This window comes from Spea bombifrons, chromosome 1, assembly GCF_027358695.1.
Source record: "Spea bombifrons isolate aSpeBom1 chromosome 1, aSpeBom1.2.pri, whole genome shotgun sequence".
NCBI classification, from domain to species: Eukaryota; Metazoa; Chordata; class Amphibia; order Anura; family Pelobatidae; genus Spea; species Spea bombifrons.
In genome coordinates this window covers 29,061,640-29,086,333 of record NC_071087.1, presented here as the reverse complement: position 1 = coordinate 29,086,333, position 24,694 = coordinate 29,061,640, and the positions used below count along the sequence as shown (strand labels likewise).

General features: G+C 37.1%; 1 protein-coding gene across 1 annotated transcript in view; it reads right to left on the bottom strand.

Annotated features, from left to right (window-relative positions):
* Window positions 1-3,620: 3,620 nt before the first annotated feature.
* Window positions 3,621-24,694, bottom strand: part of GPM6A (glycoprotein M6A) — a 54,179-nt gene continuing 33,105 nt past the window's right edge. The window contains exons 2-7 of the mRNA XM_053459635.1: window positions 23,593-23,785; window positions 18,849-19,005; window positions 16,298-16,451; window positions 9,704-9,780; window positions 9,443-9,508; window positions 3,621-5,450 (exon numbers count right to left, since the gene is read on the bottom strand). Coding sequence (XP_053315610.1) covers window positions 5,298-5,450; window positions 9,443-9,508; window positions 9,704-9,780; window positions 16,298-16,451; window positions 18,849-19,005; window positions 23,593-23,785 — 800 coding nt within the window. The 3' untranslated portion in view covers window positions 3,621-5,297. The remainder of the gene's footprint in view (window positions 5,451-9,442; window positions 9,509-9,703; window positions 9,781-16,297; window positions 16,452-18,848; window positions 19,006-23,592; window positions 23,786-24,694) is intronic.

Genomic DNA, 24,694 nt, shown 5'->3' with positions numbered 1-24,694 from the left:
GGTGTGTGGGTTTGGGTGTCTGTGTGGCAGAGCAAGTCCTGGGGTGTGTGTGTCTGAGTGTCAGTGTGGCAGAGCTTGTCCTGGTGTGTGTTTGGTTGTCAGTGTGATAGAGCGTGTCCTGGTGTGTGTGTTTGGGTGTGGTAGAGAGTCCTTCAACTTCAATGCCAAGGCCCTGACTGAAGGGCAGGGCAGGTCTTATAAAGGCAGGGCTTCACTCAGGCAATAAGGCTCAGCTGTACCTGATAATTAGCTTCAGAGCACTCCAGAGGGAGGAGGGTGGCCACTAGTGGTACTAGATGATATGCCTGAAGTATGATTCAGCCATGGTTCAGGCAGCGAAAAGTGGACCCTGACAGTGGCAGAGCCTGTCCTGGTGTGTGTGTTTGGGTGTCTGTGTGGCAGAGCATGTCCTGGTGTGCATGTCTGAGTGTCAGTGTGGCAGAGCATGTCCTGGTGTGCATGTCTGAGTGTCGGTGTGGCAGAGTTTGTCCTGGTGTGTTTGGGTGTCAGTGTGATATAGCCTGTCGTGGTGTGTGTGTTTGGGTGTGACAGAGCCTGTTCTGGTGTGTGTTTTGGTGTCTGTGTGGCAGAACCTGTCCTGGTGTCTGTGTTTGGGTGTCAGTGTGGCAGAGCCTGTCCTGGTGTGTGTTTTGGTGTTGGTGTGGCAGAGCCTGTTCTCTAGTGTGTGTTTGGGTGTCGGTGTGGCAGAGCCTGTCCTGGTGTGTGTTTGGGTGTCGGTGAGGCAGAGCCTGTCCTGGTGTGTGTGTTTCGGTGTCGCTGTGGCAGAGCTTGTCCTGGTGTATGTGTCTGGGTGTCACAGTGGCAGAGTCTGCCCTCGTGTGTGTGCTTGGGTGTCAGTGTGGCAGAGCTTGTCCTGGTGTGTGTCTGAGTGTCGGTGTGGCAGAGCTTGTCCTGGTGTGTGTGTGTCTGAGTGTCAGTGTGGCAGAGCCTGTCCTGGTGTGTGTGTTTGGGTGTGGGTGAGGCAGAGCCTGTCCTGGTGTGTGTGTGTGTGTTTGGGTGTCGGTGTGGAAGAGCTTGTCCTGGTGTCGGTGTGGCAGTGCCTGTCCTGGTGTGTGTCTGGGTGTCGATGTGGCAGAGCCTTTCCTGGTGTGTTTGTTTGTGTGGCAGTGCCTGTCCTGGTGTGTGTGTCTGGGTATCAGTGTGGCAGAGCCTATCCTGGTGTGTATTTGGTCATTTCAATTAAAGGTTCTCTGTTATTTACTCTATTTCAATTTGCATATTGTATTGAAAAGGATTAGTGGCACTAAATTGTGGCTTCAGGCGTCCCGTGGATGATGGCATTTGTTTTACTGTACTGATGTACGCCCAATCCCACCACATAAGATTCTATTCTATATTATGTGCCTAGCACTGATGTCATTTTATCCAGTACACGAGGTGCCTAATTTATTTCCATAAAAAGGCCCACCCAAAACCTCAGCACCAGGCCCATGATGCTCTTATTCTGGCCTTGTGTGCCTGGCACATTAATTGTCATCAATGGGTTAAGAATTTTGGCCCACTTTCTGAAGCTTTTATGAGTGTTTTTATAGCAATTCTATATATAACTACAAAGTTGAATTACAGACTCTGTTCATTAAAGAGTAGCGTTTCAACTGCCTCTCTTCACTGATCAGTATGCTCTGACAGGTTTCTGCAGACAAAATGGCAGAGCTGGCCCTTTATAATGCATAGTTCAATTAGTAAGGTGAAATCCTAGAAATATCCAAGACTAGCTAATCTCTTTTTACAGCATAAATTACTTGGAGTGGATTTTCATAATGTACACTGAAGTCTCCTTTGATTAAGAAGGACCTTAGGTTGCATTTGTGATGACAAGATGCTTTTTCTCCACTTTTATGGGATTTCAATGCAATCTAAAAAGAGAGGGTCAGATCTTTAGTAAAGTTTAGTAAAGTTATACTTCGCCAAGAGGGTTGTAAATAGAATAGTCTCACGTCAGAGGCTGTAGATGCTAATACAGTGATAAGCATACATGTGACAGACGTAAAACTATCCCAAATCTAAGACAAGACCAAGTGCTGATAAAGTTCTGAGACTTTATATGAGGACAAATGGGTAGACCAGATGAGCCAAGTGGTTCTTATATGCGATCAAATTTTATGTTTCTGTGCAGCTGCTGCTTTAAAACTGTGTTGCCGGAAGTGTTCTTGCTCATGAGATTTTAGGGCAGTGACAGTCTTCCAGGGGTATACAATAAGAATCATGCGTATCAAATTTTACAGAATTATTTAAGTAATCTGAAACATGGTACACATAATTTCATTCAGGACTCTAGATTTCATACTAGAGGGAATAAATCAAGCATGCCTAGTGTTTACTTTACTGCTTAGCTTACAGGTTTCTTCTGTTATTTTGTACACCCACATTCTTAGCATATATTAAAAAACTGATGTGGTAGGTAAAATTATTTTATATAAACATTGAAATGAGAACAGAACAGTCTTATAGAGAATATGATGATATTCTGTTCAGGGACATATGCTATTTCATTGGGCCCTTTTTGCCATTGTATGGTGTTAGAAGCAAGGGCTCCAGAAGTGCTTCATGGACAACAAAGTTTTTTTAAAGAAAAAATTGGGTATACAGTAGACTTGTGCATTCAGGGTTTTTTTTTTTTACAGAATTTGATGCCGAATTTTTGTATTCGTATAAAGCCCCAAAAACCTGGCCAGAGCCCCCACGTATCGGACAAAAACTGAGCAAAAAACTCTGATTAGAGGATAGAAAAGAGGAAATCATCCGACGTGCCACCATATTGCCCTTAGTTCAACTTAGGACAAAATGACAGCGCTTTCAGTGACGTCCTTGCCCCCGTTTAAAGGAGCAAGGAGAGGACGTAACTGCAAGCACCGCCATTTTGGTTGAAGTTCCTGCCGGACTATGTCCCTAGAGATGCGGGCAAAGATAACAGAGAGCAGAAGATGCATAGAGCAGTAGATCTAGAAGTGTAAGTAGTCGACAGAAGCAAAGGTGAACGTGAACGTAACCCTTATAAACAATTAATTAATGGTCATGTTTGTCATGTCATGTTGTTTTCTCAGCTGGGGTAATGTTTTTACCACCCCTAGTGACTTCTGTTATTGATCACTATTCTCCATTTAGCAGGATGTCTATTGGGTAGTGGACCATCCTTGATAAACACAGAAAAACCAGTGAGCATAAAAATCCGCCCGCATTCTCAACACACTCTAAATGACTGCCATATTCTGTTGAAGGATATGTGCATTTTGTTGATTTCTCAACTATTTCTAAATATACACAATCTCTACATCAATGGAACCAAGGCTCAAACTACTTGTCTCTCATTGGTCTACATCAAATGAAGGGTATTTAACAAGTTACAAGTAATTAATGAAAATTATTATTAATTATTAATAAATAATTAAATATCGCATACATGCATACACCCAGTCTAACATGGGTCTACATTAACATTAGGAAATACTTATATATGTATAAGGAAATTAAATGCAAAATTATTCAATATGTTCTTCAAATATTTGTTTTCCAAAGATTTAAGTGCCATATTTCTCTGACAGTGACTAGCGAATTAATAATGGTATTTGTATAAAAAAGAACCAGTAACTACCAGTAAGTACACAAAGTACACCAGTGTGTTTATTACATTTTGCAAGCACTTTGTTCTACATTTCAAAAACGCCACCATGAAGCTGTTGGCACATTTATGTACAAAACAGATTAATCATAATGCCTGCTACAAAGCATTCTTTGTGAAAATACAAACTCTAATACCAGAAGATAGCCAGAAAAGCATCAACATTATAACACTGATCCATAGGACATTTGGTTAAAAATCACAAACTGAGACACAAAACGGGAGCACTACAATAGAGCATTTGAAAGAGTTTTACAAGAATATTGTTGGAAAGAAGTTTTATTACTGTGCATATATGAGAACTGTTGACAGACTAAATGTGAATATAAAACCAAATAACTAATACTATCAAATGTTTATGCATGCAACAACTATAGTATTATCATGGTCAAATCAAAGGACCGCTTTACAAAACTCATCATAATGAATGAGCAATATTACAAAAGTCAGATGATTTAAAGAGCTTTTTATAGGAGTGATGCACTTACATTGAGAGGATTCACACTGATCATTAAGGTGTACAAAATAATCGAGGATTTTTAACACTGACAAAAATGTCTTGTCAGAAATCGTAAGTTTAAAAGACACTTGATAGCATTCATATAGAGCATTCCGGAGGCAAAGTAGATGAAAACATCAAAATTTGGTCCATTAACACAGTTATGTTGAAACCCTACAATATAAGTAGCTCTGGGTCATAGGAGAAAGACGTTATTTACATATATGTTGTCAGTAAGTGATGTAATGGGACTGTTTGTATGTCATACTTTGATTTGGATGCTTTTTTTTAGATCAGAAAACACAAAATAATAATGGTGAAAATGTAAGTAGTATATATATATATATATATATATATATATATATATATATATATCTATATGCTAAGGCAAATCATATTGAAATGATTTAATGCATATTTTAGCAATGGGAATTTTATGGGCAAACATCAATTACAGGTTTCAATAGCTACAGGGTAATAAATATATTTTTAAATGGGTAGGGCCCATGCGTTTGCATCACAGCATGCATGTTCACAATTTCAGAACTAGTGGGAATAAAGAATAAGCATATGGAAGTGTTAGTAGCAAACAATGATACTAATGTGTTAACACCAATAAAAAGCACCTTGTCACTCGCCAAATAGAACATGAGCTTATGACCACTTCACACGGAGCAACACTATCAAGATGCCCAAAATGCCCATGCACGAGTCAGAACTGTACGCGGTTGTACATGCGTTCTGTACAACTGTCCCTTTGACATTTACCTGTAGGTAAAAGTAGATTTCAAAACTGAAAAGTATAAAAAGCTTTCTCTTTCAAAAACATAGGAAACAATGCAAAATGTTTATGTAAAACACATAGAAAGTGGTTAAAAAAGGATACAACTGTATTAACAGTTACTTTTTTCATCTAAGAAACCAGTCACATTATGACAAATTTGGGAAATATTACGTAAGGGTGCTCCATAGTATGACATTGTCACAAGGACCACTGTGAAGAAGCCAAGTGCTGGTCAACCAAGGTTATGTAGATTGGTGATAAACAATGCACCCCGTCTTGTAGGAAAAGTACTTAATTTTCATTATACAATGGAAGGGAGGCTGTTAGTAAAACAACAAAGAATTGAAATGTTATAAATGTGCTGGACATGTGTTTTATGTGTAAGCATTGAGGCGCTCTTTTGAGCGGGTAGAATGAATGTCGTGAAGTTCCTGTTCTTCCTTGGACTTGATATCTTCATACTTCTGCATTCGGCATGCATCTTTCACATAGGCCCAGTTAGCTGACAGAACCATTAGGTAGTGTACCTATTAACAAAAAAACAACAGATTAACAGTTACTTAAGTTATTTTTTTTTTACTCGCTGCCAGGTGAAGTAAATACGTTTAATTGAATCAATTAAATGTTTACAACACTTTCATTATGACCATAACGGAGCAGAAAAATCATAGTACTGAGAAGTAGACATTTTTCATGGAGTTTTTGTATCTTTCTATATTCTCTCATCTGCCATATTTAAGGTTTTCCTCCCCATCTTTGTAATAAGGTTTATGCTTTACTTTAAATTAAGCTTAGTAACCGTAGTAGATACTATGGTTAATGGTTGGAAGTTCATACACACAAAACAATTACCGGTAGTTTTACTTTCTCATTACAGGAACATTTTTATATATAAATGTGCAACTTGCCTATTGATGAGGCTTGTCCATAGCCTATTCTTTTATGCATTTGTATATTTTTTATTTCTATTTTATAAAGTTGCTTAACATGTGAGGCTGTTGTATTTTGTGGTATTTTTTAACTCCGCTATTCACTACAATTAGTGTTGACTTCACTGCAGTTAGGCTTAAAAGTCTCCCACAGGGTTGTTCTTAAAAACCGTAGGCTTGGTCAGTTTGTTTATTGAAAGACTTATCACTCTTGGCCAACAGGAGTTGAGAGAATGGTGATAGTCATATTGATCTATGACAACTACCTCCCAGGAACATCTGCTGCCACTAAGGGTCACCAAATGCCTCAAAGGCTTGAAGCACAGAGGTTGTACAAACTGTAACCACGTCCATGGCTAACAGAGTTTATGTTGCGATGCACCATATAGCAGACAGCAAGCTTCCACAAAAACATGCGATATCTTTTCAACTAAACAACTCTACTAGTTGTTCAGCAGGGTTTGGCTGAAATGATTTTCTATTACAACTTGAAATGCAATAAAGTTTCCTCTTAAGTTTCAAAGTGCAATTTTCCCAGTGACTTTGGAAAAGGGTAAAGGGATTTGTTCAATTTTTGAATATTTGCCACACTTAAATGTTTCAGATAATCAAAAAAGAATGATATAAGACAAATAAACACCAAATGCAGTAAATGCTGAATTTCCGTATTTTTTCACTAGAAACACCAAAGCAGAATTACTTCCAACCCTAAACATCAATTAAATAAAACCTGCCATGCAAAGTGAAGTAGGCTAAAAGGTCTCAAAAGCAGAACATGATGTAAAGGAATTCAAGAACAGAAACAATGTCATTAATTTCTATCAGTCTGTGGAATGACTAGAAAACCCTCCAATGTGGCAGCATTAAAACAATTCTGCCAAAAGTCCTCCAAAGAGATGTAACAAACTCATTGCCAATTATGACACGTTTGATTGCAGCTGTTGTCCCAAAGGGTGGCACAACCAGTTTTAAGGGAGTGCAATTATATGGCTGATACAGGTTTCAATAAATGAAATGATCATTCAAAAGCTGCATTGTGTGTTTACTCACATTGTCTTTGTTTTATATTAAAATTAGCTGGATGATCTGAAACATTTAAATGTGACAAATAAGCAAAAATAAAAGGAATCGGGAAGGGGCCAATACTTCTTTCGCGGCACTGCAAGCAACGGCTATTCACTTATATGATACTGATTTACAGATATGATTTTCTTTTGTAGACTTTTGTTTCTTTTAGGATTGTTAAGTAGCACTTTCAAAGTTATAAATGCGTATATAGATCACAAAGTACATAAAAGGTCATGATACACAGCTGAGGCACCATCTGTATGCGAGTCTAGGGCTCCCAGATTTTAAGCAGGGAGCTTCTCCATGGCTAAATATGCCATACCTATTAACCCCTTAATGACAAAGCCCATACATGTACGGGCTCAAAATGCATTGTTTTCAATGGGTTTAGGGGCCGCCCATTGTCCTTAAGGGGTTAATGTTGATTTTTGGTGGCAAAACACTTGAGTTTTATATCTTCATATAATTCAATCAGTGTTATATTTATAAGAAAACTCAATCCGTGACAATTCGAATCTATTTTTTTTCCAGTAGTTTTTCATACTCACCTTGAAAAAAGTTTTGGGGCTTTCAATATAATGTTGCAGATCATTTAAATTCCAAGAGTGTAAACAGGGCTGACACTGGTGTTGAGACTACTGTGCTCCTAGAAGTCTTGGCAATCCGGTCTGAGCGCTATCATATATACCCCAGATTTGGCTATAGTATTCTTAGTGGTTCAATATAAGCTGGGTTAGAACTTGCAAGAAAGTTTTCAATTAGTTCCTTTTACAGAATTTCTATTAATCACCTGCTGCTGACTGATGCTAGGATTACTGCCCAATGCTGGCAATTTCTATACAACTGCATGCTTTGTAGGGTGCAGCGTCTTCTATCTGCAGAGGTTTTGCAGTCTCTAATACTTTATTGTGATGATGGATTGGACACTGATGTGCCAGAAGCTATTCTACTTGTCATTCTCCCAAGTTGCCAAGGAACGGTTTTCAGCATTTAAGGACATGTCAGATGTTATAATTCTAGCTTTGTGTGATGTACTCAGAACTGGATTTTAGTTCTACATATATCAGATACTTCCCCAAGCTACATTACCATAGAAACACAAGGGGCAATGTGTGCATAAAAAAACTACTGCAGACAAAGGCATGGCTGATTAATTATAGAGCTCATTGTAAGAGGGGTATTTAAAAGGGGCTGCACACAGAAGGGTAACGGAACCTCTTACAGGTTTCACTCGTGTTTAATTCAATTCTTGGGGCATGCGACTACGCAATTCAAACAGAAATTCTATTCCCTGCTGCCAACCTCACATAGTGTTAACATGTTAACCCTCTATGATCTGTTATCTATCATGTTTTAGATCTACATGATGGCATCCTGAAACATGTCACTGCTCCCTGTGTGAAATTGCTAATCACCTTTATGCATTAATATAATGCCAAATACTTTCTACATGGTGGTAAGAAGTCATTATTCTTATATTATTATTAACAGATGTCATTAGCGCTTCAAAGTGCTCTCCTGTGTACCAACAAGCTTTTGGAGGCTTCCTACACCACAGAGACTCAGGGGGTCTATGTTATACCCACCTATTCTGAGCTTATATTGCAGAGAGTTTGCTAAAACTAACATACATTATAGAATGGCATATTTGAAAGGCTCTGTGTCTTTTGCAGAAGCAATTTAAGAATTTATGAGTCAGGCAATGAAGGAAGTGTTGTATTCTTAAAACATGAAATGTCTTTTCCGAAGGCAGTGAATGCAGCCAGCATTAATTTCCATGCATGGTCCATAAGATGGGGTTAACATTGTTCTTGAGGAACTGAGAGACACGACATTAGAAATGCAACCCCCCACCAAAAAAAAAACAGCAGACAGTGAAGAACGTTCACCTGTTGGTGGGCTGACTAACATTAATGGGTGTAATTTTTTACCCACAGAATTCTGGCTGATAAGAACATAGGTAAAAAGAAGCACTGGTTTGCGACTGAGTGAAGTTCTGACCAATAGGCATGCAGGATTTGCTAAACGGCTTGGAAATCAATTAATGGTCACAGACAACCCAGTTATGGTACTTAGGGCCCATAGATAAAAGTTAGGTAAAGGACAAGCTGAGCATATCCAGAGAACAGTATGGTGATTTATTAAACTATCAGTGGGATTTGTTGGCATTTATAAAAGATCTGTACTTTTACTTGGTGGTGCTAATTAGCTTTAGGAATAGACTGTAAAGTTGGAAGGAGACTTGCAGGCCACCAAGTTGAGTGCAAGCGACTGAAGCGGACTCAAATCTAATTTTCTCTTTGGATAACTATGTTGTATATATCAGATTAAAGACTGTGCAATAACCTTATCAATTATCTTTATTTGAAACCACAAGTGTTATGGCACAGTTCTTGTAAATGTAAAACTGTAATTGTTGTCATATCGTTTAGGGCTGTCAGGAGTCCTTTAAAGATCCCCAATACAGAACGAATGTAGTTTAATGTTGATAATTGTGATGATATTACCTATAGATGCCTTACCATTGCAATGACTGCAGCTCCGGCTCCAGCAAGAGCAACAATAAACAGATGGAAAGTCATGTTCAGCTGTGGAGGAACAAGAGTATAGGTTTATGCTGCTATCAATTGCATGTCCATGGTTTTATAAAAAAAAAATAGAAAACCTTAAATCAGAATGAAAAAAATACATTGTATAATTGTGTTGTCACAACAAGTTCCTTAAACAAATAATAGGTTCTCTTTATAACTTGGCTTTAGTGTATGTAAGTATACAAAGCTCACCTCTGTAGATTCACACATCCTGAGAAAATTTTCAGATGATGTACATAATTTCCTCTCTTCTCCAACAGATACAATACCTATACAAAAAATATTTATATAGTTAGGTGAAGAAAACACATTATAATGTTTATGACAGTTTGTAGCAATATAGATGGTCATGACATAATAAAAAATTAGTACCTCAACAGTAAGGGCATTTTAACAATGTAACAACATCAGTGTAACACTATTCAAATCTGTATTATTTTAATTTATCAGTGAAATGTTAAACAATTATTAAAGAATAATAACTCATGAAAATCCACTCTTGTTGATATGTTTTGTGACTATTTGTTGTATATATTGCTTTTCATTGTGTGACTGTACTATACTCACCTTTTAATGATAGCTATATGGGGTATTTGTTATGAAAGATCTTATTAAAACAATGAAAATATTGTTTAAGGGGTCATACAAACTTGCTAAAGTGGGTATTTCTGTCTGTTTGGCAGCAAACGTCTTAATGACCATGTTGCATAGTGTGAATTTTAGTTTAACTTGTCTCTATATATTTATATATATTTATATATATTTATTTATTTATATTTTCTGCCTAACATTTAAAATGTCCCATTAACATAAGACGGAGCAGTCATTTAAACAATGTATTAAAAATAAATCACACTTGTGCTTGCCCAACGGATAACAAAACTTATTGATCGCAATATATACCTTTATCTCCTTGTGTGTCGTTTGCATTTGGTATGATGTGGATATGTGGCATTCCAACAAACTTGAAGCCAGATTATTTAGCTGTATGTGTGTGTTGTTAAGTTATAATACGTTTACAGAATTTAAAAGTATTTTTTTTTGCATTCCCTGTGATTTGTCCAAATAAGGCAAATAGTATTGGCACCTGTTAATGTGAAATGACATGGGTTTGAATTGTTATTCTATGTTAACAATGTCAGAGGCATTAAAGTGTGAAAATGTCTAAACAGGGCTGCATGAAAAATGGGGAAAAAAAATATTTATAGCATTTTTTTCCACAAAATGTCTTTTATAAAATATTTCCTCAATGTTGTCATATGCTTCTTTTTGTAATTTTGCCCCTAAGAAGGCAATTTAAAAGAATGTGCAGTGCACACGTTTTTACATTTTTATTTGCATGACTGATACCTCCCCGCTGATAGCCACAACTTCACAAAGGGTTTTTGTTGGAGACACTGTTGGAGATACTTGAGGACTGTCAAGAATGCTACACTTAAAAAAAGCACCACAGATGCCACAACCAGAAGTACATTATAATTGTGTTGAGAGAGAATTAGAATGAGAGCTGCTTTCGTATGTAACCCCTATAATATGTTTTTCAGTGCTAGCTGTTCGGTATAAACTCATTATGCTGAATGATCTTGTTATGTCGTGACATTAGTGACGGTATATAGAATGCAAATACACCATCTGCAGCATCTGCCAGGCGCAGTTGCCAGCTTCACTCACAAGCATGAACAGGGCTAAAGCAAGTTTTATTCATATTACATAAAATGCTGCCTAATTCTCCTAAATATTATACCGATATATTTTCAGTATCTTTACTTTTATGCCAGACTTTGGAATATATATATATATATATATATATATATATATATATATACACACACATACACAGTATATACATATGTGTGTGTATATTAAAGACTTACTATTGATCTTGCTCTCTAAAATGACACTTCTTATGTTTATTGTTTTTAAACTAATGGGCACACATAAATGAGGAAACCTCTCTTTAAAAAAAATGTATTCCTAAATATTTAATTATTTTCCTTTGACACAGAACACAAATGTTTTTAAATATTTTATTTTGCACCATTATACAACCTTTATCTGCAGACTGGAGGCTGCCATTGTTAAGTCTTGTTATATTTGGATGGCTTTCCATGGCCAAATATCACACTGAGCTCATTCTTAAAAGAAATGCGGATGAACTCCTGCTTATCTAATGAAGTCCTTTACTCTCTATACTTTCATTAATCAGACGGTCCCTAAGTAAAACTGGTAGAACATATAGAATAGTTTACCAAAAGGCAATACAGTAAGGAGCCAGTGTGTTTGTCTAAAAGAACACATACACATGACAAATCTGCAGATGTCTAAAAGACATTATTGTTCTAAAACAGAAAACACAATATTTTCAAAAACTTGTTTTTCATGCTATACTATTAACGAAAAAAAAGTAGGAGATAGTATTAAAGCCATCTGACAAGGAGCAGGTTTGACACAGTTCATTAGTTATTAGTTCAGCTCTGCACAATAGGTTTCTTGAAGCTGAAAAATCTGTACTTAATAACAGTCACTAGGTCAGAAGGATATAATGCATTACAGGTACGGCAGACTAAGTACGATATGTATGGCAGGCTGAAACATTTCGTCCCGCTGTGATATACTATGGGACAATACACTTCAGAACAAAAAAATGCACTTCAGATAAGTGACTATTATCATCCGCTGGCAATAAAAGGAGCGAACGTAAGGAGTTATAATAACGATTCCTTTATTGTTTGACCTGGGAACTAAATCACAAAAATGACTTCACCAAGACTAGAGCCGTTTAAAAGAAATGTGTTACTTTCCTTACAAGGGTCACTGGTTTGAACAATGTATCGCAAGCTTTTTTAACCCCTTAATGACAAAGCCCGTACATGTACGGGCTCACAATGCATTTGGTTTTAATGGGTTTAAGGACAACCCATTGTCCTTAAGGGGTTAAAACAAATTCTCTGTACAATACCACATGGCTGCCTCTTTCAGTTGTACTTACGATTGTCCCAAACACATATTTTGCTTAAGAAAGTGGATTATACATATTACTGAGGGTTGCCCAAACTAACTAGTTTCAAAATTATCCAACAGCCCTTTTATACTTATTTTTAGACTGCTTAACATTTTCTCGTTTAAACAAATCATTTCCTAACTATGGGTATGAGTAAGAAAGGTGGCTGAAAAGAACGCTAAAAGCTCTGAATTGCAGACATTGGATAAAACTGGTATTTATGTGCAGCGAAAGATGGTGGGAGAACTATGTTAGCAATGGTACGTTGGTTGAAAACAAAGTATTGCTATTGGTACTTGGGCAGGAAACGGATAAATCACAATAATCTAGATATTTTAACACCAGGGGAAGCTTAAACATACTATACTCACAGTAACAAAATGATTGCCATGAGGCCAACACATGACCAGATATTAATTTGCCTGCTGCACTGCCATATTGAAGTCTGACATTATCAATGGGTTATACGATGTACAGGAGAAGGTGGCACTCCTTATCATAAATCACAGCAACAAACAATCAGTTTGAACCCAGGATATACTGACTCGTGATTAGCGAGACGTGATGTGGAGCACTTGGACAACCTCCTAACAGTGGAAACCCTGTCTTTGTGGAAAAGTTGAAGTTACTACTGGATGACTGGAGTATTTCTCATTTGGCATAAATGACTTTGGCTGGTTTATGTCTGGATGAGCTTTGCAACATAACTTGTCTTCAATTCTCTATTGGTAAATAAGTGCTGTTTTTTGGTTTTATGCACTAGCGGCTTGTATACATTTTCTTGAGGTGGGTTTTTAATGGAAGATTCACATTACATTTTTCCATGATAGGAGCAAACCATCTAAATATAATAGTGGAAGTACTCCTTGTTTTTCCTGTTGGTTTGCATGTTTTCTTTCTACTTTAATACATTAAGTATTAACCGGTTGCATACTTCTGGTTTCCTTTGGGGAAGACACCAGTGGGTGTAACAACCTTGTCCCTGAGTTCTGAATTAACTTACTTGTATATACGTTATGCAGGTCCATCCAATAAACCAGCAAGTACATTTGCAGGAAATCACTTAGAAACACCAAGTAAGAAACCGTAGGGTACTTTCATCATTTTGCTTTAATTTCATTCTGTTTTAATGCTTTAGCTACAATATTTTCTGTTGAATCTTCTCTTTTTCACATGTTGCAGGTAACCCAGGCACTGACCCCAAGCTCCACTAACCACGTGGATGCTAGAGGTATGTGCATTTCACATGTGTATATGTTTTTTTGCATCCAACAGGAATCCCTTTAGCATTACCCCTTTACCCATCATGGAGCTCTGCCAAATATGATGGCACTAGATAAACTAATAAATAGTACTACAAGTTCTTCTTAATTTGCAGCGCCCTATAGACCTTAGATGTACACCGAAATACACCTTTAACAACCACTGTATATGGCTCCTTACAGCTTAAAGAAAACTACCCCTCCTCCACCTTACAAACCAGCTCATCTGACTTTTCTACTTGGCTGAGGTTTTCTATGCTGGCAAGAATACAATGGACTAGATAAAAGATTTTATGTTCCCACATTACACAGAGCAGAAAGTGACTGGATTGGTATGCCGTGTGCGTCTGCGTAAATCCCCTCCCAGACCCATATTATTCTCTCCTGGACGCTTCTACACAGAAACACTTAACCAGCCTTGCTAGCTCAGTTAAGAGCTAAACCACAGAATCTGGAAGCACTAAATATGAGATCATGAAACATAATGTATATACTGAAGCTGAGTGAACCACAAACCACTTAATGGCACAGATATGACAATGCATTTTATATTTCAAAGGTTAATGCGAATGCACCTTTATTCATAATAATAAACATGAGAAGGGAAAAGTGTAACCTGGGTATTGCATTAAAAAGTGCTAAGTGGCATTATAAAACTGCATGTCACCGTTGTATAACAATAGTGCAAGCTCAGTTTGTAGATATTCACCTTGTGAATGGAGAACGATTTGAGGTTCTTCCTGGACTGCAAATACTAAAGAAAGCAGGTCAGAAGCCCTCATGAAAAATAGGGGTGCACCCTTTGCAGCATTATATGAAATATTACACTGGTGGATAATTAACCTTATACATAACCTTATACAAACCAGGCCAGCACAGCTACAAAAAACATGTGTGTGGTACAGGGGCACTGTGTTCTAACAAGGAAAATTGGTCTCCTTCTTTCCTTGCTCTCCAAGAAGACAAAGAACTTATGTGATTAAATGGACACTCCACTAAGTTTAATATACAAGAAAGCTGAACGATACCCCTAAGCATTTGCCTATTTCATATTTATTGTATTTGTATGTCTGCTCACTCCCTCATACTGCTAGACTGTAACCATACAGACTGTAGCTCATTCAAGCTCCTTAAATACTCATTACCAAATGTGAAAGCAATATAAACTATATGACCAAAACTATGTGGACACCTGATCGTCACACCTTTATGAGCTTGTTTGACATCCCATTCCAAAGCCATAAATATGGAGTTGGTCCCCCCATTGCAGCTATAATAACCTCCACCAAACCTAGATTCGTCCAACAGACTTTCAGCTTGTGAAGCACCATTCAACACTCCAGAGTCCGCAGTCCCATTTTTTGGAGTCCTGTGCATGGTGTGCTTTACACCAAACCAGCTGACTCTTGGCATTGTGCATTGTGATTTTTGGCTTGTGTGCATATGCTTGGCAATGGAAACCAATTTCACGAAGCTCTTGATGCACAGTGCTTGTGCTGATGTTTCTTCCAGGGATTGGAATGCTGTAGAAAGTGATGCTACAAAGTGATTTTTACACACTACGTGCAAACCAGCTCTGGGAGTGTGCGTGGTCTAATGCTTTGTAGCTGAGCTGTTACTCCTAGAAATTTCACAAACTGTCTTGTGGTAAAAGTGGCATACTATGACAGCATCATGTTTAAAGTCACTGAGCTCTTTAGTGCAAATGGTTACAAGAAAGTAAGCTAAGGGAAGACCAAAAACACTGACTTCAGTGGAGCAAGTTATTTTACAAGAAATCTGACTACTGTTTTTAACCAATACCAATAGTTTTAATGGGTTTTTTTCTTGCCTGTTCTTAGATTTAAAATGACCTGGAGTAGCATTTGAGAAGAGTGGGTCTCATCACTACATCAATGTTATTTGCTCACATGGTTTCTAAGTGCCTCTATTGATTCACAATCGAGAAAATGCATCACTCCATCACCATGTGATTTTGATTAACAGAATTTGCAACACATTTCTTAAAGCATACATGGTGTTTTGTATTTTCTCAATAAGATCTGTTTATGAATTTGAAAATTAGGGTCAGGAAAACAGAAAGCTCTCTGTAGAGATCACAGACTAACATTAAATCCTCACAACTGTATGTCCACAGCACATGGGGAGCTATGTGTTGATTACTCTTGCTTACATTAGCCTCGGTCCTGCAACAACTCTAGACAGTGATAGTATAGGGTACAAGTATTATAGGAGTATGTAGTAAAGGCTTTTACAGTAAGGGGATTTAAACTTGCGTAAAATAGGCATAACGCTATCCTGAACAAGACCATGTGCCGAGTAAGATTTGAGGTTTTTACAGTAGGAGAAAAATAGGCAAGATGGGCCAAATGGTTCATATCTGCTGTCAAAATTCTATGCTCTATTCCAAAGAATCAGATGGGCAGTGCTACCTGCTCTTATATGACTTTTCATGCGTATTACTCCCCAAAGCGACACGTTTTTTTTGTGCTTTGCTATTTTAAATCAGCACAGTTTACCTACCAAACTGACGAAGATCCAAACAAAGGTTAGCTTCATCAACTAAAGTTGCATTTCGGCAAATGGTCCACAGATTGAAGTACATGTAGACGGGCAGAGAGGTAAAAGCTGTAACTCCAAGCCAGGCAAGCATGAAAAGGTATGTCAGCATAATGAACTGTAAATAAACAAATACATATGAAAATAAACACTTTAAGACCTAAGTAGAAAAATAAAATTTTTAAATGTGCACTTTTCACAGATAGTTCAAACATTTTAAATGCAACATGGTCTTTAAGAATTCGTATTGCTAACTAGTAAAATGGCCAGTGACACTGGCAAGGAGTGCTTCTTGATGCTATCCTCTTACTTTTGGACCTGACCAGCTGTTCTGCTTACTGCGTTGCATGTATCAAACAGCACGTTGAAATTACCATAAATACAATGGTGCCCAATTACAATGGCATGCATACAAATGGTGGCCTGAGTCAACAGTCTAGTCCCCAAAATTGCAATATTATTTTATATGCATTTTGCATGGACTACAAACGCAATTACTCCAGGCAAATTGGAGCATCCATTATTTATTGGAGTTGGGACAAGCCACTTTATCATTTATGTCCACTCCTGGATGCCTCAACATAAGGGTATAAACTTCTTGCATATTATCAGTAAGACTGACAAGGTGCAGGAAGTCACTGATGCAGCAGCCAATCACATGTATGCTAGCAAACCACAAGTGTTCAGATTGCATGCATGTGATTGGTTGCTGCTACTCACATTGATTTAAATGGGATTTCTAGTGAGAATGTGCAAGAAACGTTCTACAGTAAGCTCCCTGTGTTTATGTGTTTATGGGGTAAAATATTTGAAATATTTTGAATATATATCTATTGCTTCACTAAGCCTCTTATAAGAGGGCTTACAGTGATGTTCTAGTTGTGTGTCAGAATTTCAGATGCCTGTTCTTCTCCTTAAAAAAATTAAACATATAACCTTTAAAACATGGCTAATAAGACCAGATCCCTTACTTGCTTCTTTCATCTTTATTCACTAAAATAACAGATTAAGAATCCTCTAAATGTTTATAAAGATGACCTGCTCACAGTTAAGGTCAATGTTGATGCCAAGGAGACGGAAAACAATAATGCCAGTGCAACACCATTAAGATATGTGAAAATTACTTGACCTGAAAAATAATTAACACGATTCCTTTTTCTTCACTGATTAGTTTCAAGCTTCTGCTATGTTGTCTAATGAGCCTATTAAAGGACAGCATGCTCAATAACAGACAAAGAGAAGAAACACTGGGAGTCGCGCACGGACCAAACATCGCAAGCTGTGGGCAATTTAGGTTAAATGTAGGGAAGTTGAAATATTGACATTTTTAGTCAAAATATAAATACGAGAACAAGTTTAAATGAAGCCTGTGATGCTCTCCAGAGTTTTGACACAGACAGATAATTTTATTAGTCAATTATATTTTTCACACTTGGTAGCGCAGCTGAAAACACTTCAAAGCATCTCTACATCACTTTGAAACTGTGATTTTGAGTTTAGCGTTTCATTCTTTTCATATCATTTCTGATGGAAAACGAAGTTTTATTTGTTTCATTGTTTGAATAAGAAGAATATAGCCAGTAAATGATGCAATGAATTCTAAAAGTTATTTTAGGTTACTCTTCTGTTGGGATATCTGCTTGTAGGGTCAGTACGTGCAATACCTAAATGTGTCATAAAACCAAATGTAAGTTAATATTGATTATTGTTTAGATAGCACCATCATATTCTGCACTGCTGTATAATGGGATTTAGGGGATGTTGTCTGCTGGCTATGATTTAACAATGGGTTTTCCTCTTCTGGAAAACACTTACCGAATCAATATGTGGAAATGTGGAATGAAGCCTAAGAGAATGTAATGGCTAACTGCAAACATTTGATTGGAGAGAATAACGGGGAGCCATATTGAGTAATTTTACTGTTTGCTGGAGGCCACTCATTACTTAATGCAAATAAACCGCTTTATGGTTTGTAAATTTAGTAGCAAGACAGTCTCAATCACAATACTCTGACATTTTACATACAGGACCGACTCGTTGCTTCTGGAGAGCATGTGTCATTTGAACTAAGAGTTCACAAAAAAGTTGACCACTATAAGGGAAACGCACTGTACAACAGATAATAATAGTCTTAGTGGAATTACATATCTATTATGCACTAATGTAACTACATGCTGAATTGAGCAAGAGAGATTTCTGTAAATTAAAACTTCTACTTTTTAAAATATATATATATATTTTACAGGCTTTATATAAACTACTCCTCAATGCATGGGAAGGTCAACAGATTTATGAACTTACCATTCCTGTTTTACACAAATACATTGCTTAGATAACAATTATTACTTTCACTAAACCTGATGTTCCTTACAAAACAGCCACAGTATGTCATAATTGGCAGTTCTTCTGTAGACCTAAAAATATCAGAATCCCATAAGCCTACATGTATAATTCATACAGGAAAAGATAACAGTGGCAAGCATATGCAGCTGCAAATATAAGGATTATGACGTACCCATGCGCTCACACATCTCCCACAGTTGGTAATTTTGAAGTCCCCATAGAGATCCTTAATAGCGCCAGTTGTAAAGAATCCTTCCACCATCAGCAAAATGCCATAGACAAAGAAGGCAGTTGCTATCCCATAAATCACGTACTTGAAGATATCAATCCTGGTGAGAGAGCAGATTCTGTAAGTCAACTGAAAATCTAACTTAATACCACAACACTTAACATAGCAATATATACATAGATTAATTTGCTGATATCAATGCACCACCTTTTTATATAGAACGCTGACTATGGGTTCTGTATCATGCTCTATGGCTACTCAATATCATGTTAGAGAAAAGCTGGACAAGTCCACAATTACATCCCTGGTGGCACTAGACAGTGTTCTGCTTATGCTCATTGCGAGGTGGCCGTATGGGACCGTATTGTACAGACCTTCATTGATTTTACAGCTTTGTGGCCCATTATCCTTTCTACAGTAGGCAGTAGGACAGATACCCTGTACAGAGGGACAGTGCCAGAAAATCAGGACTGTCCTGCTAAACATGGGACTGTTACGGTCTAGTTCAAGGAAAAAAAATGCAAATGGCAGCACATGACAAATGGATAAAACCAGGTGAAACAGAGCAGACCAAGCAGAGTTAACTTGTTCAACCCATTAAACTTTACCCTTTTTTTTAGACAGGGCAACTGTCTAGCCCGGCCTTGTGATGACACTGTATAAAATGTATAAAGAATTGGGCAGACACATATAATTGCAGCTTGTTTGAAATACTTAATTCATCAAACCTCTAGAAAGGTCAATAATTATTATTTCACATATAACTCGATGGCATATTTGGTTAGAAGAGTGGCTAGGGAATTTTTAATGAGGTTATAAGCCATTAATTTTATTTTTAATAGATGGCTCAGTATTTAAACGTGTGTTATTTACACAATATAAGTATAGATAAGAACATTATCCACTGTATATATATATATATATATATATATATATATATATATATATATATATATATATACTGTATATTTTTGTTATTGTCAGGGCAATAAAAGCAGAACTCTAGCCTTCCTAGTTCCAAAGACAAACTATGTTTCTGGCTCCTTCTGGCTTCATAACAGTGGAAAAATCCAACAACATCCTTGGCAGCTGCGAGGATTGTCTTTTTGGTAGGGTGGGCACAGCCTAGAACACTGTGATGCACTCAAACCCACCAAACATTCTTAACGACGTATACTTTTCAGAAAAACATATACTCAGTTATGTAGTCTTTATTTTTTTCCTGATTTTATAGGGTTTTTATTTCACTTTCATTGCAGAGAACCAGCCACTATAACAGGCGGACCACTACTGGACAATAATTGGACCACTCTCTATGTGTTCTTGACACGAGGACTAAAGTGCTATGTGTATAGAATAAGGAGCATGTCTGCTTTGGACTGACTGCTCGGCTTCTTGTTCGAGAAATGTTTCAGTTTTATATTTTTACTATGTGCAGACAGAAATTCATCTGTTGCACCCAGCTCAAATGAGTTCACAGCCTTCTTTCATACTAAGCCCAAAGCAAATTACCACGGCTGCACTTTCTTCGTGATGGACCTGAAATTAAGGGCATGTATCAGAAGATGACAACCATTTCAAAAGACCCATATAATAAGATGTGACAGTAGGAAAGGGGAAAAAAAGCATAAAGGAAGATAATTTGAAGCAAAATTTAGAAAGCAAGATAGTCGCTTGCTTTTGAACCCAAGAAAAATAAATCTCCAAAGAAATTAAAGAAAAAATAAATCTCTAAATAATGTTTAGGAAGTTGACACAACTAGAATAAGGCTGTAAAACTTTATGATCTAATTACTAAAAAAAAATACAAAACCGTAAAAACACATATCAAAAAATCAGTAAACATGCATAATATTAGCCAAGGGATATTTTTATTCTTTTCAAGGACAAGAGATTTTCAGCTTTTGGGGTTTGTTTGTGTCTAAGCGCAGTCAGAGCTCAAGATTTACAGCTTGCAATGTGGAACCATGATGAGATAGTGAGACATAGATGGTTATTTATAAAGATTCCTGTTGATTTAACCATTCTTTTGGTTGCTACGGTGATAAGACAGCTTTCAAAATTTTGAAGAAGGATACATTCAAGTTGTCCTATTGAAAATGATTTTATTGGGTAAAACGGTAGATTGTGAAGATGCAAAATCAAGGATGATTTCTGATGTAAAATAACGATGTCTATTAAGTTCTTCGGTGGGTGAAGGGTACTGATATCATTACAGGGAAACGGCTGGAGACATGGACTAAAATCTTGTCGTTATCTAGAAATATTATATTATACAGTTATATTCAGAATTTACAGCTGCAGCATGGGATGTGCAGGGGCAAACAGTGCAAAAGGGGAAATATACCTGGATGAAACATGACATAATATTCAATAATATTCCTGCTAGACACCAGGCAAAGGGCTAAAATAGGGGTTAATACGGAAGGAAGATGGTATAACTGAAATTGTTATTAAAACCCATTTTAAGATATGCAATGTATTAGGAGAACATATTGTATAGAATATATATTGTTCCGGGACCTATTTATGATTGAAAACTGATGAATGGATTAAAGATACTTAGTTCCATTTATAGTCTAGGATCCAAGCCCGGGAAGTAATGTGCAGCGTGTAATGTTGTGACACTAGAGTATTATTAATTTCCACTTATCGTTATTACTGCTATGTGTAGAGGAGACTCAATACTACAATAATGCAACGGAGGCATTAAAACCCAAGTTCAGAGAAAAGAATATTTGATACTGCCCTAACCTCAACGTTTGAGGAAAGGGATTTAGGGGTAATTATTTCTGAGGATTTAAAGGTAGGCAGACAATGCAGTAGAGCAGCAGGTAATGCTAGCAGAATGCTTGGTTGTATAGCGAGAGGTATTAGCAGTAGGAAGAGGGAAGAGCTCATGCCGTTGTACAGATCACTGGTGAGACCTCACTTGGAGTATTGTGTACAGTACTGGAGACCGTATCTCCAGAAGGATATAGATATGTTGGAGAAAGTGCAGAGAAGGGCTACTACACTGGTTCATGGGTTACAGAATAAAACTTACCAGGAAAAGGATGTTAACATATATATAGCCTGGAAGAAAGATGTGACCGGGGAATATGATAGAAACATTTAAATACATAAAGGAGGAGAGTTTATTTAAAAGAAAAAAAAACTACTACAACAAGAGGTCAACAACATAGTTTCAAGTTAGAGGGGCAACAGTTTAAAAGAAATATCAAGAAATACTAGTTTACTAAGAGGGTCATGGATGCATAGAATAGCCTTCTAACAGACGTGGTAGAGGTTAATACAGTAAAGGAGCTTAAGCAAGCATGGGATAGGCATAAGGCTATCCTAGATATAGGATAAGGCCAAGGACTTAGGAAAGTATTCAGAAATTGGGCAGACTAGATGGGCTGAATGGTCCTTATCTGCCGACACATTCTATATTTCAATTTCAGTTAATCATATTTCTTGGATGCTGTTTTTTCCTTGCCTCCCTCTCCAGAGCTGATTTGTACATAGACTGCAACCTCTAATCTCCCGTACCACACTGACAGGTTGTATGGGGAAGATAGCCAATTTTATTGTACATTACGGAGGGTCAATCAATTTCTTGTAGGCAAAGTGGCAAAGCTGCATTGGTGACTTTCAAGAAATGTCACTGATATAACTATAGATCATTTTAGATCATTTATTTATCGCATATAAAATAAAAACACAAAAGACTTGCATTTATATTAAATTTAAAAAAAAGCTGGCTAAGCTTTGATGGACTACAGCTCCCACTTACCTCAACCAGAATGCCAAGTAGGATGAGGGGAGGCATAGCCCTCACATTACGTTGAACGAGGGGTGCAAACAAATGTAATATATGTAGAAATGTGTATTTAATACCTTATACTATGTATGCCTGCCCTGCGTTGTAAGTATACAAGTATATAGTTTTTCCTACTTAAAGTGTAAATTGTTTACATGGCTGTGGCCTAATTCTAACTATAGCGAAACTACAAAAACTAGCCAGGTCTACTGGGGAAAATGGTTAAACAAAACAAAGGTTTTTGAAATTACTATTCTTTATGAAGGGCCAGTAATGGTAAGCAGAAAAGGCTGGGTAGGTGACTTGATACCGAAGTAACTATGAACTATGCAAGGCCAGCTCAACCCTTGTCACACGAGAAGTCAGAGTTGTCACCTTATAAAGCAAATGTCCTTGGTAGCAAATATATCCCCCAAATCCAAAATTAATAAATGACAAAAAATAATAGTAATAAAATAATTAAATCAGGTGTTAGCAGAAAGGGCGAAATGTGAATCCAATAGGATAATGCTGCATCTTGTATCTAGAAATGTTTCAAGTGCCAGAAACTGAAATGTAACGAAAACCCCAATATCAAGTTAGCCCCTTAATGACAAAGCCTGTACATGTACGGGCTCAAAATGCATTGTTCCTACCAAGTTCTGACCAAGTGACTTTTTTTTTCTCTTTATTATTGCATTGATTGGCTTATAAGAGTTGTGGTGTCAGATAAGTAGTATGATCACTACTGGCAATGAATGGGCTAGTACAGCAATAAGTAACAATTTGTAAATAATATCATCTACACTGACTGATTTAGTAATTAAAAAAAAAAATCTCATGTTATCTACCATCCAATATTGCTTTTGGGTAACTTAGGCTTATTTTAAAATCATGACTCACATGGTGAAGACATCAAGTGTGTCTCCAGCAGTTCTTGCCATTTCAAAATAGCTTTGCAGAATGTTGACAGTGCCTGAAAGAGCCTCGTGACCACATCCACAGAACAGGGCGACCCCAGCGTACAGCAGAATCGTAGCAATCAGTGAGGCATATGGAATACCCCCGAGGCATTTTATGCAGCATTCAAAGCAACCTTCAAATGAGACAAAAAGAGAGATACAAGGTGAAATTGACATTTATATTTAAAAAAACAAAACAAAGGCACATTAAACAAAATGATCAGAATTTAACATGAAATATATCTGACTCATTTCCAGCAACTTTTATTTAGAACACTATTTCTAACCCATATACACATTTTGTATGTTTGAAGACAACAAGTTTTGCAAGAAAAGCACATTTTTAATTGGATTTCATTTTAATGTAGTATGGTTGTCACCATGTAATTTATTACTGCTTTAAGCTAACTGATGAACAAGCTGGAAACATTTTCATTGGTTATATATTGTAGACGATCCGTATACAAGTTGCACGCCTGAACCCTGCTACTAGAAGAAAATGCTTTGAACCTCCAATATCTGTGCCCAAGCAAGTTCCACTAAAGGGAGAGTTTGCAGAAGAACTGGGGTTTCAACCCCTTCATGTCACTACTGATTATGAAGGGTTAACACAGCAATGTCTCTACAGCTAGGTCTGAGTTGGCCCTGCACAATGTGTAATCTAATGGGTGAGAAGATTTTGAAGAAATCTGATTTAACTATAGACTGCACAGAGCCAGCCAAGCTTATTGAGCATGGGACTCAAGAAGTCACAATTACAACTCTCCAGCAAACTCTCCAGCAAACTCTCCATTTGGTATGGGCGCAAAACCACTGACTGATCAATGAATTTGTAATCTAATCAAGAGTCACTAAACCTGCTTGTATGCCTGCCATATGTTAATGTGAAATATAAAAATGTATTGTAATGTACCAAAAAGAACAAATTACTTATGAGCTATAAGACTTATGCCGCCCACAGCAGTCAATCAATTAGAGCCACTCCAGCCACCACATGCACTTTACTGTATAGAATAGCTGAGTGTCCCTTTTAAGTTAACTCT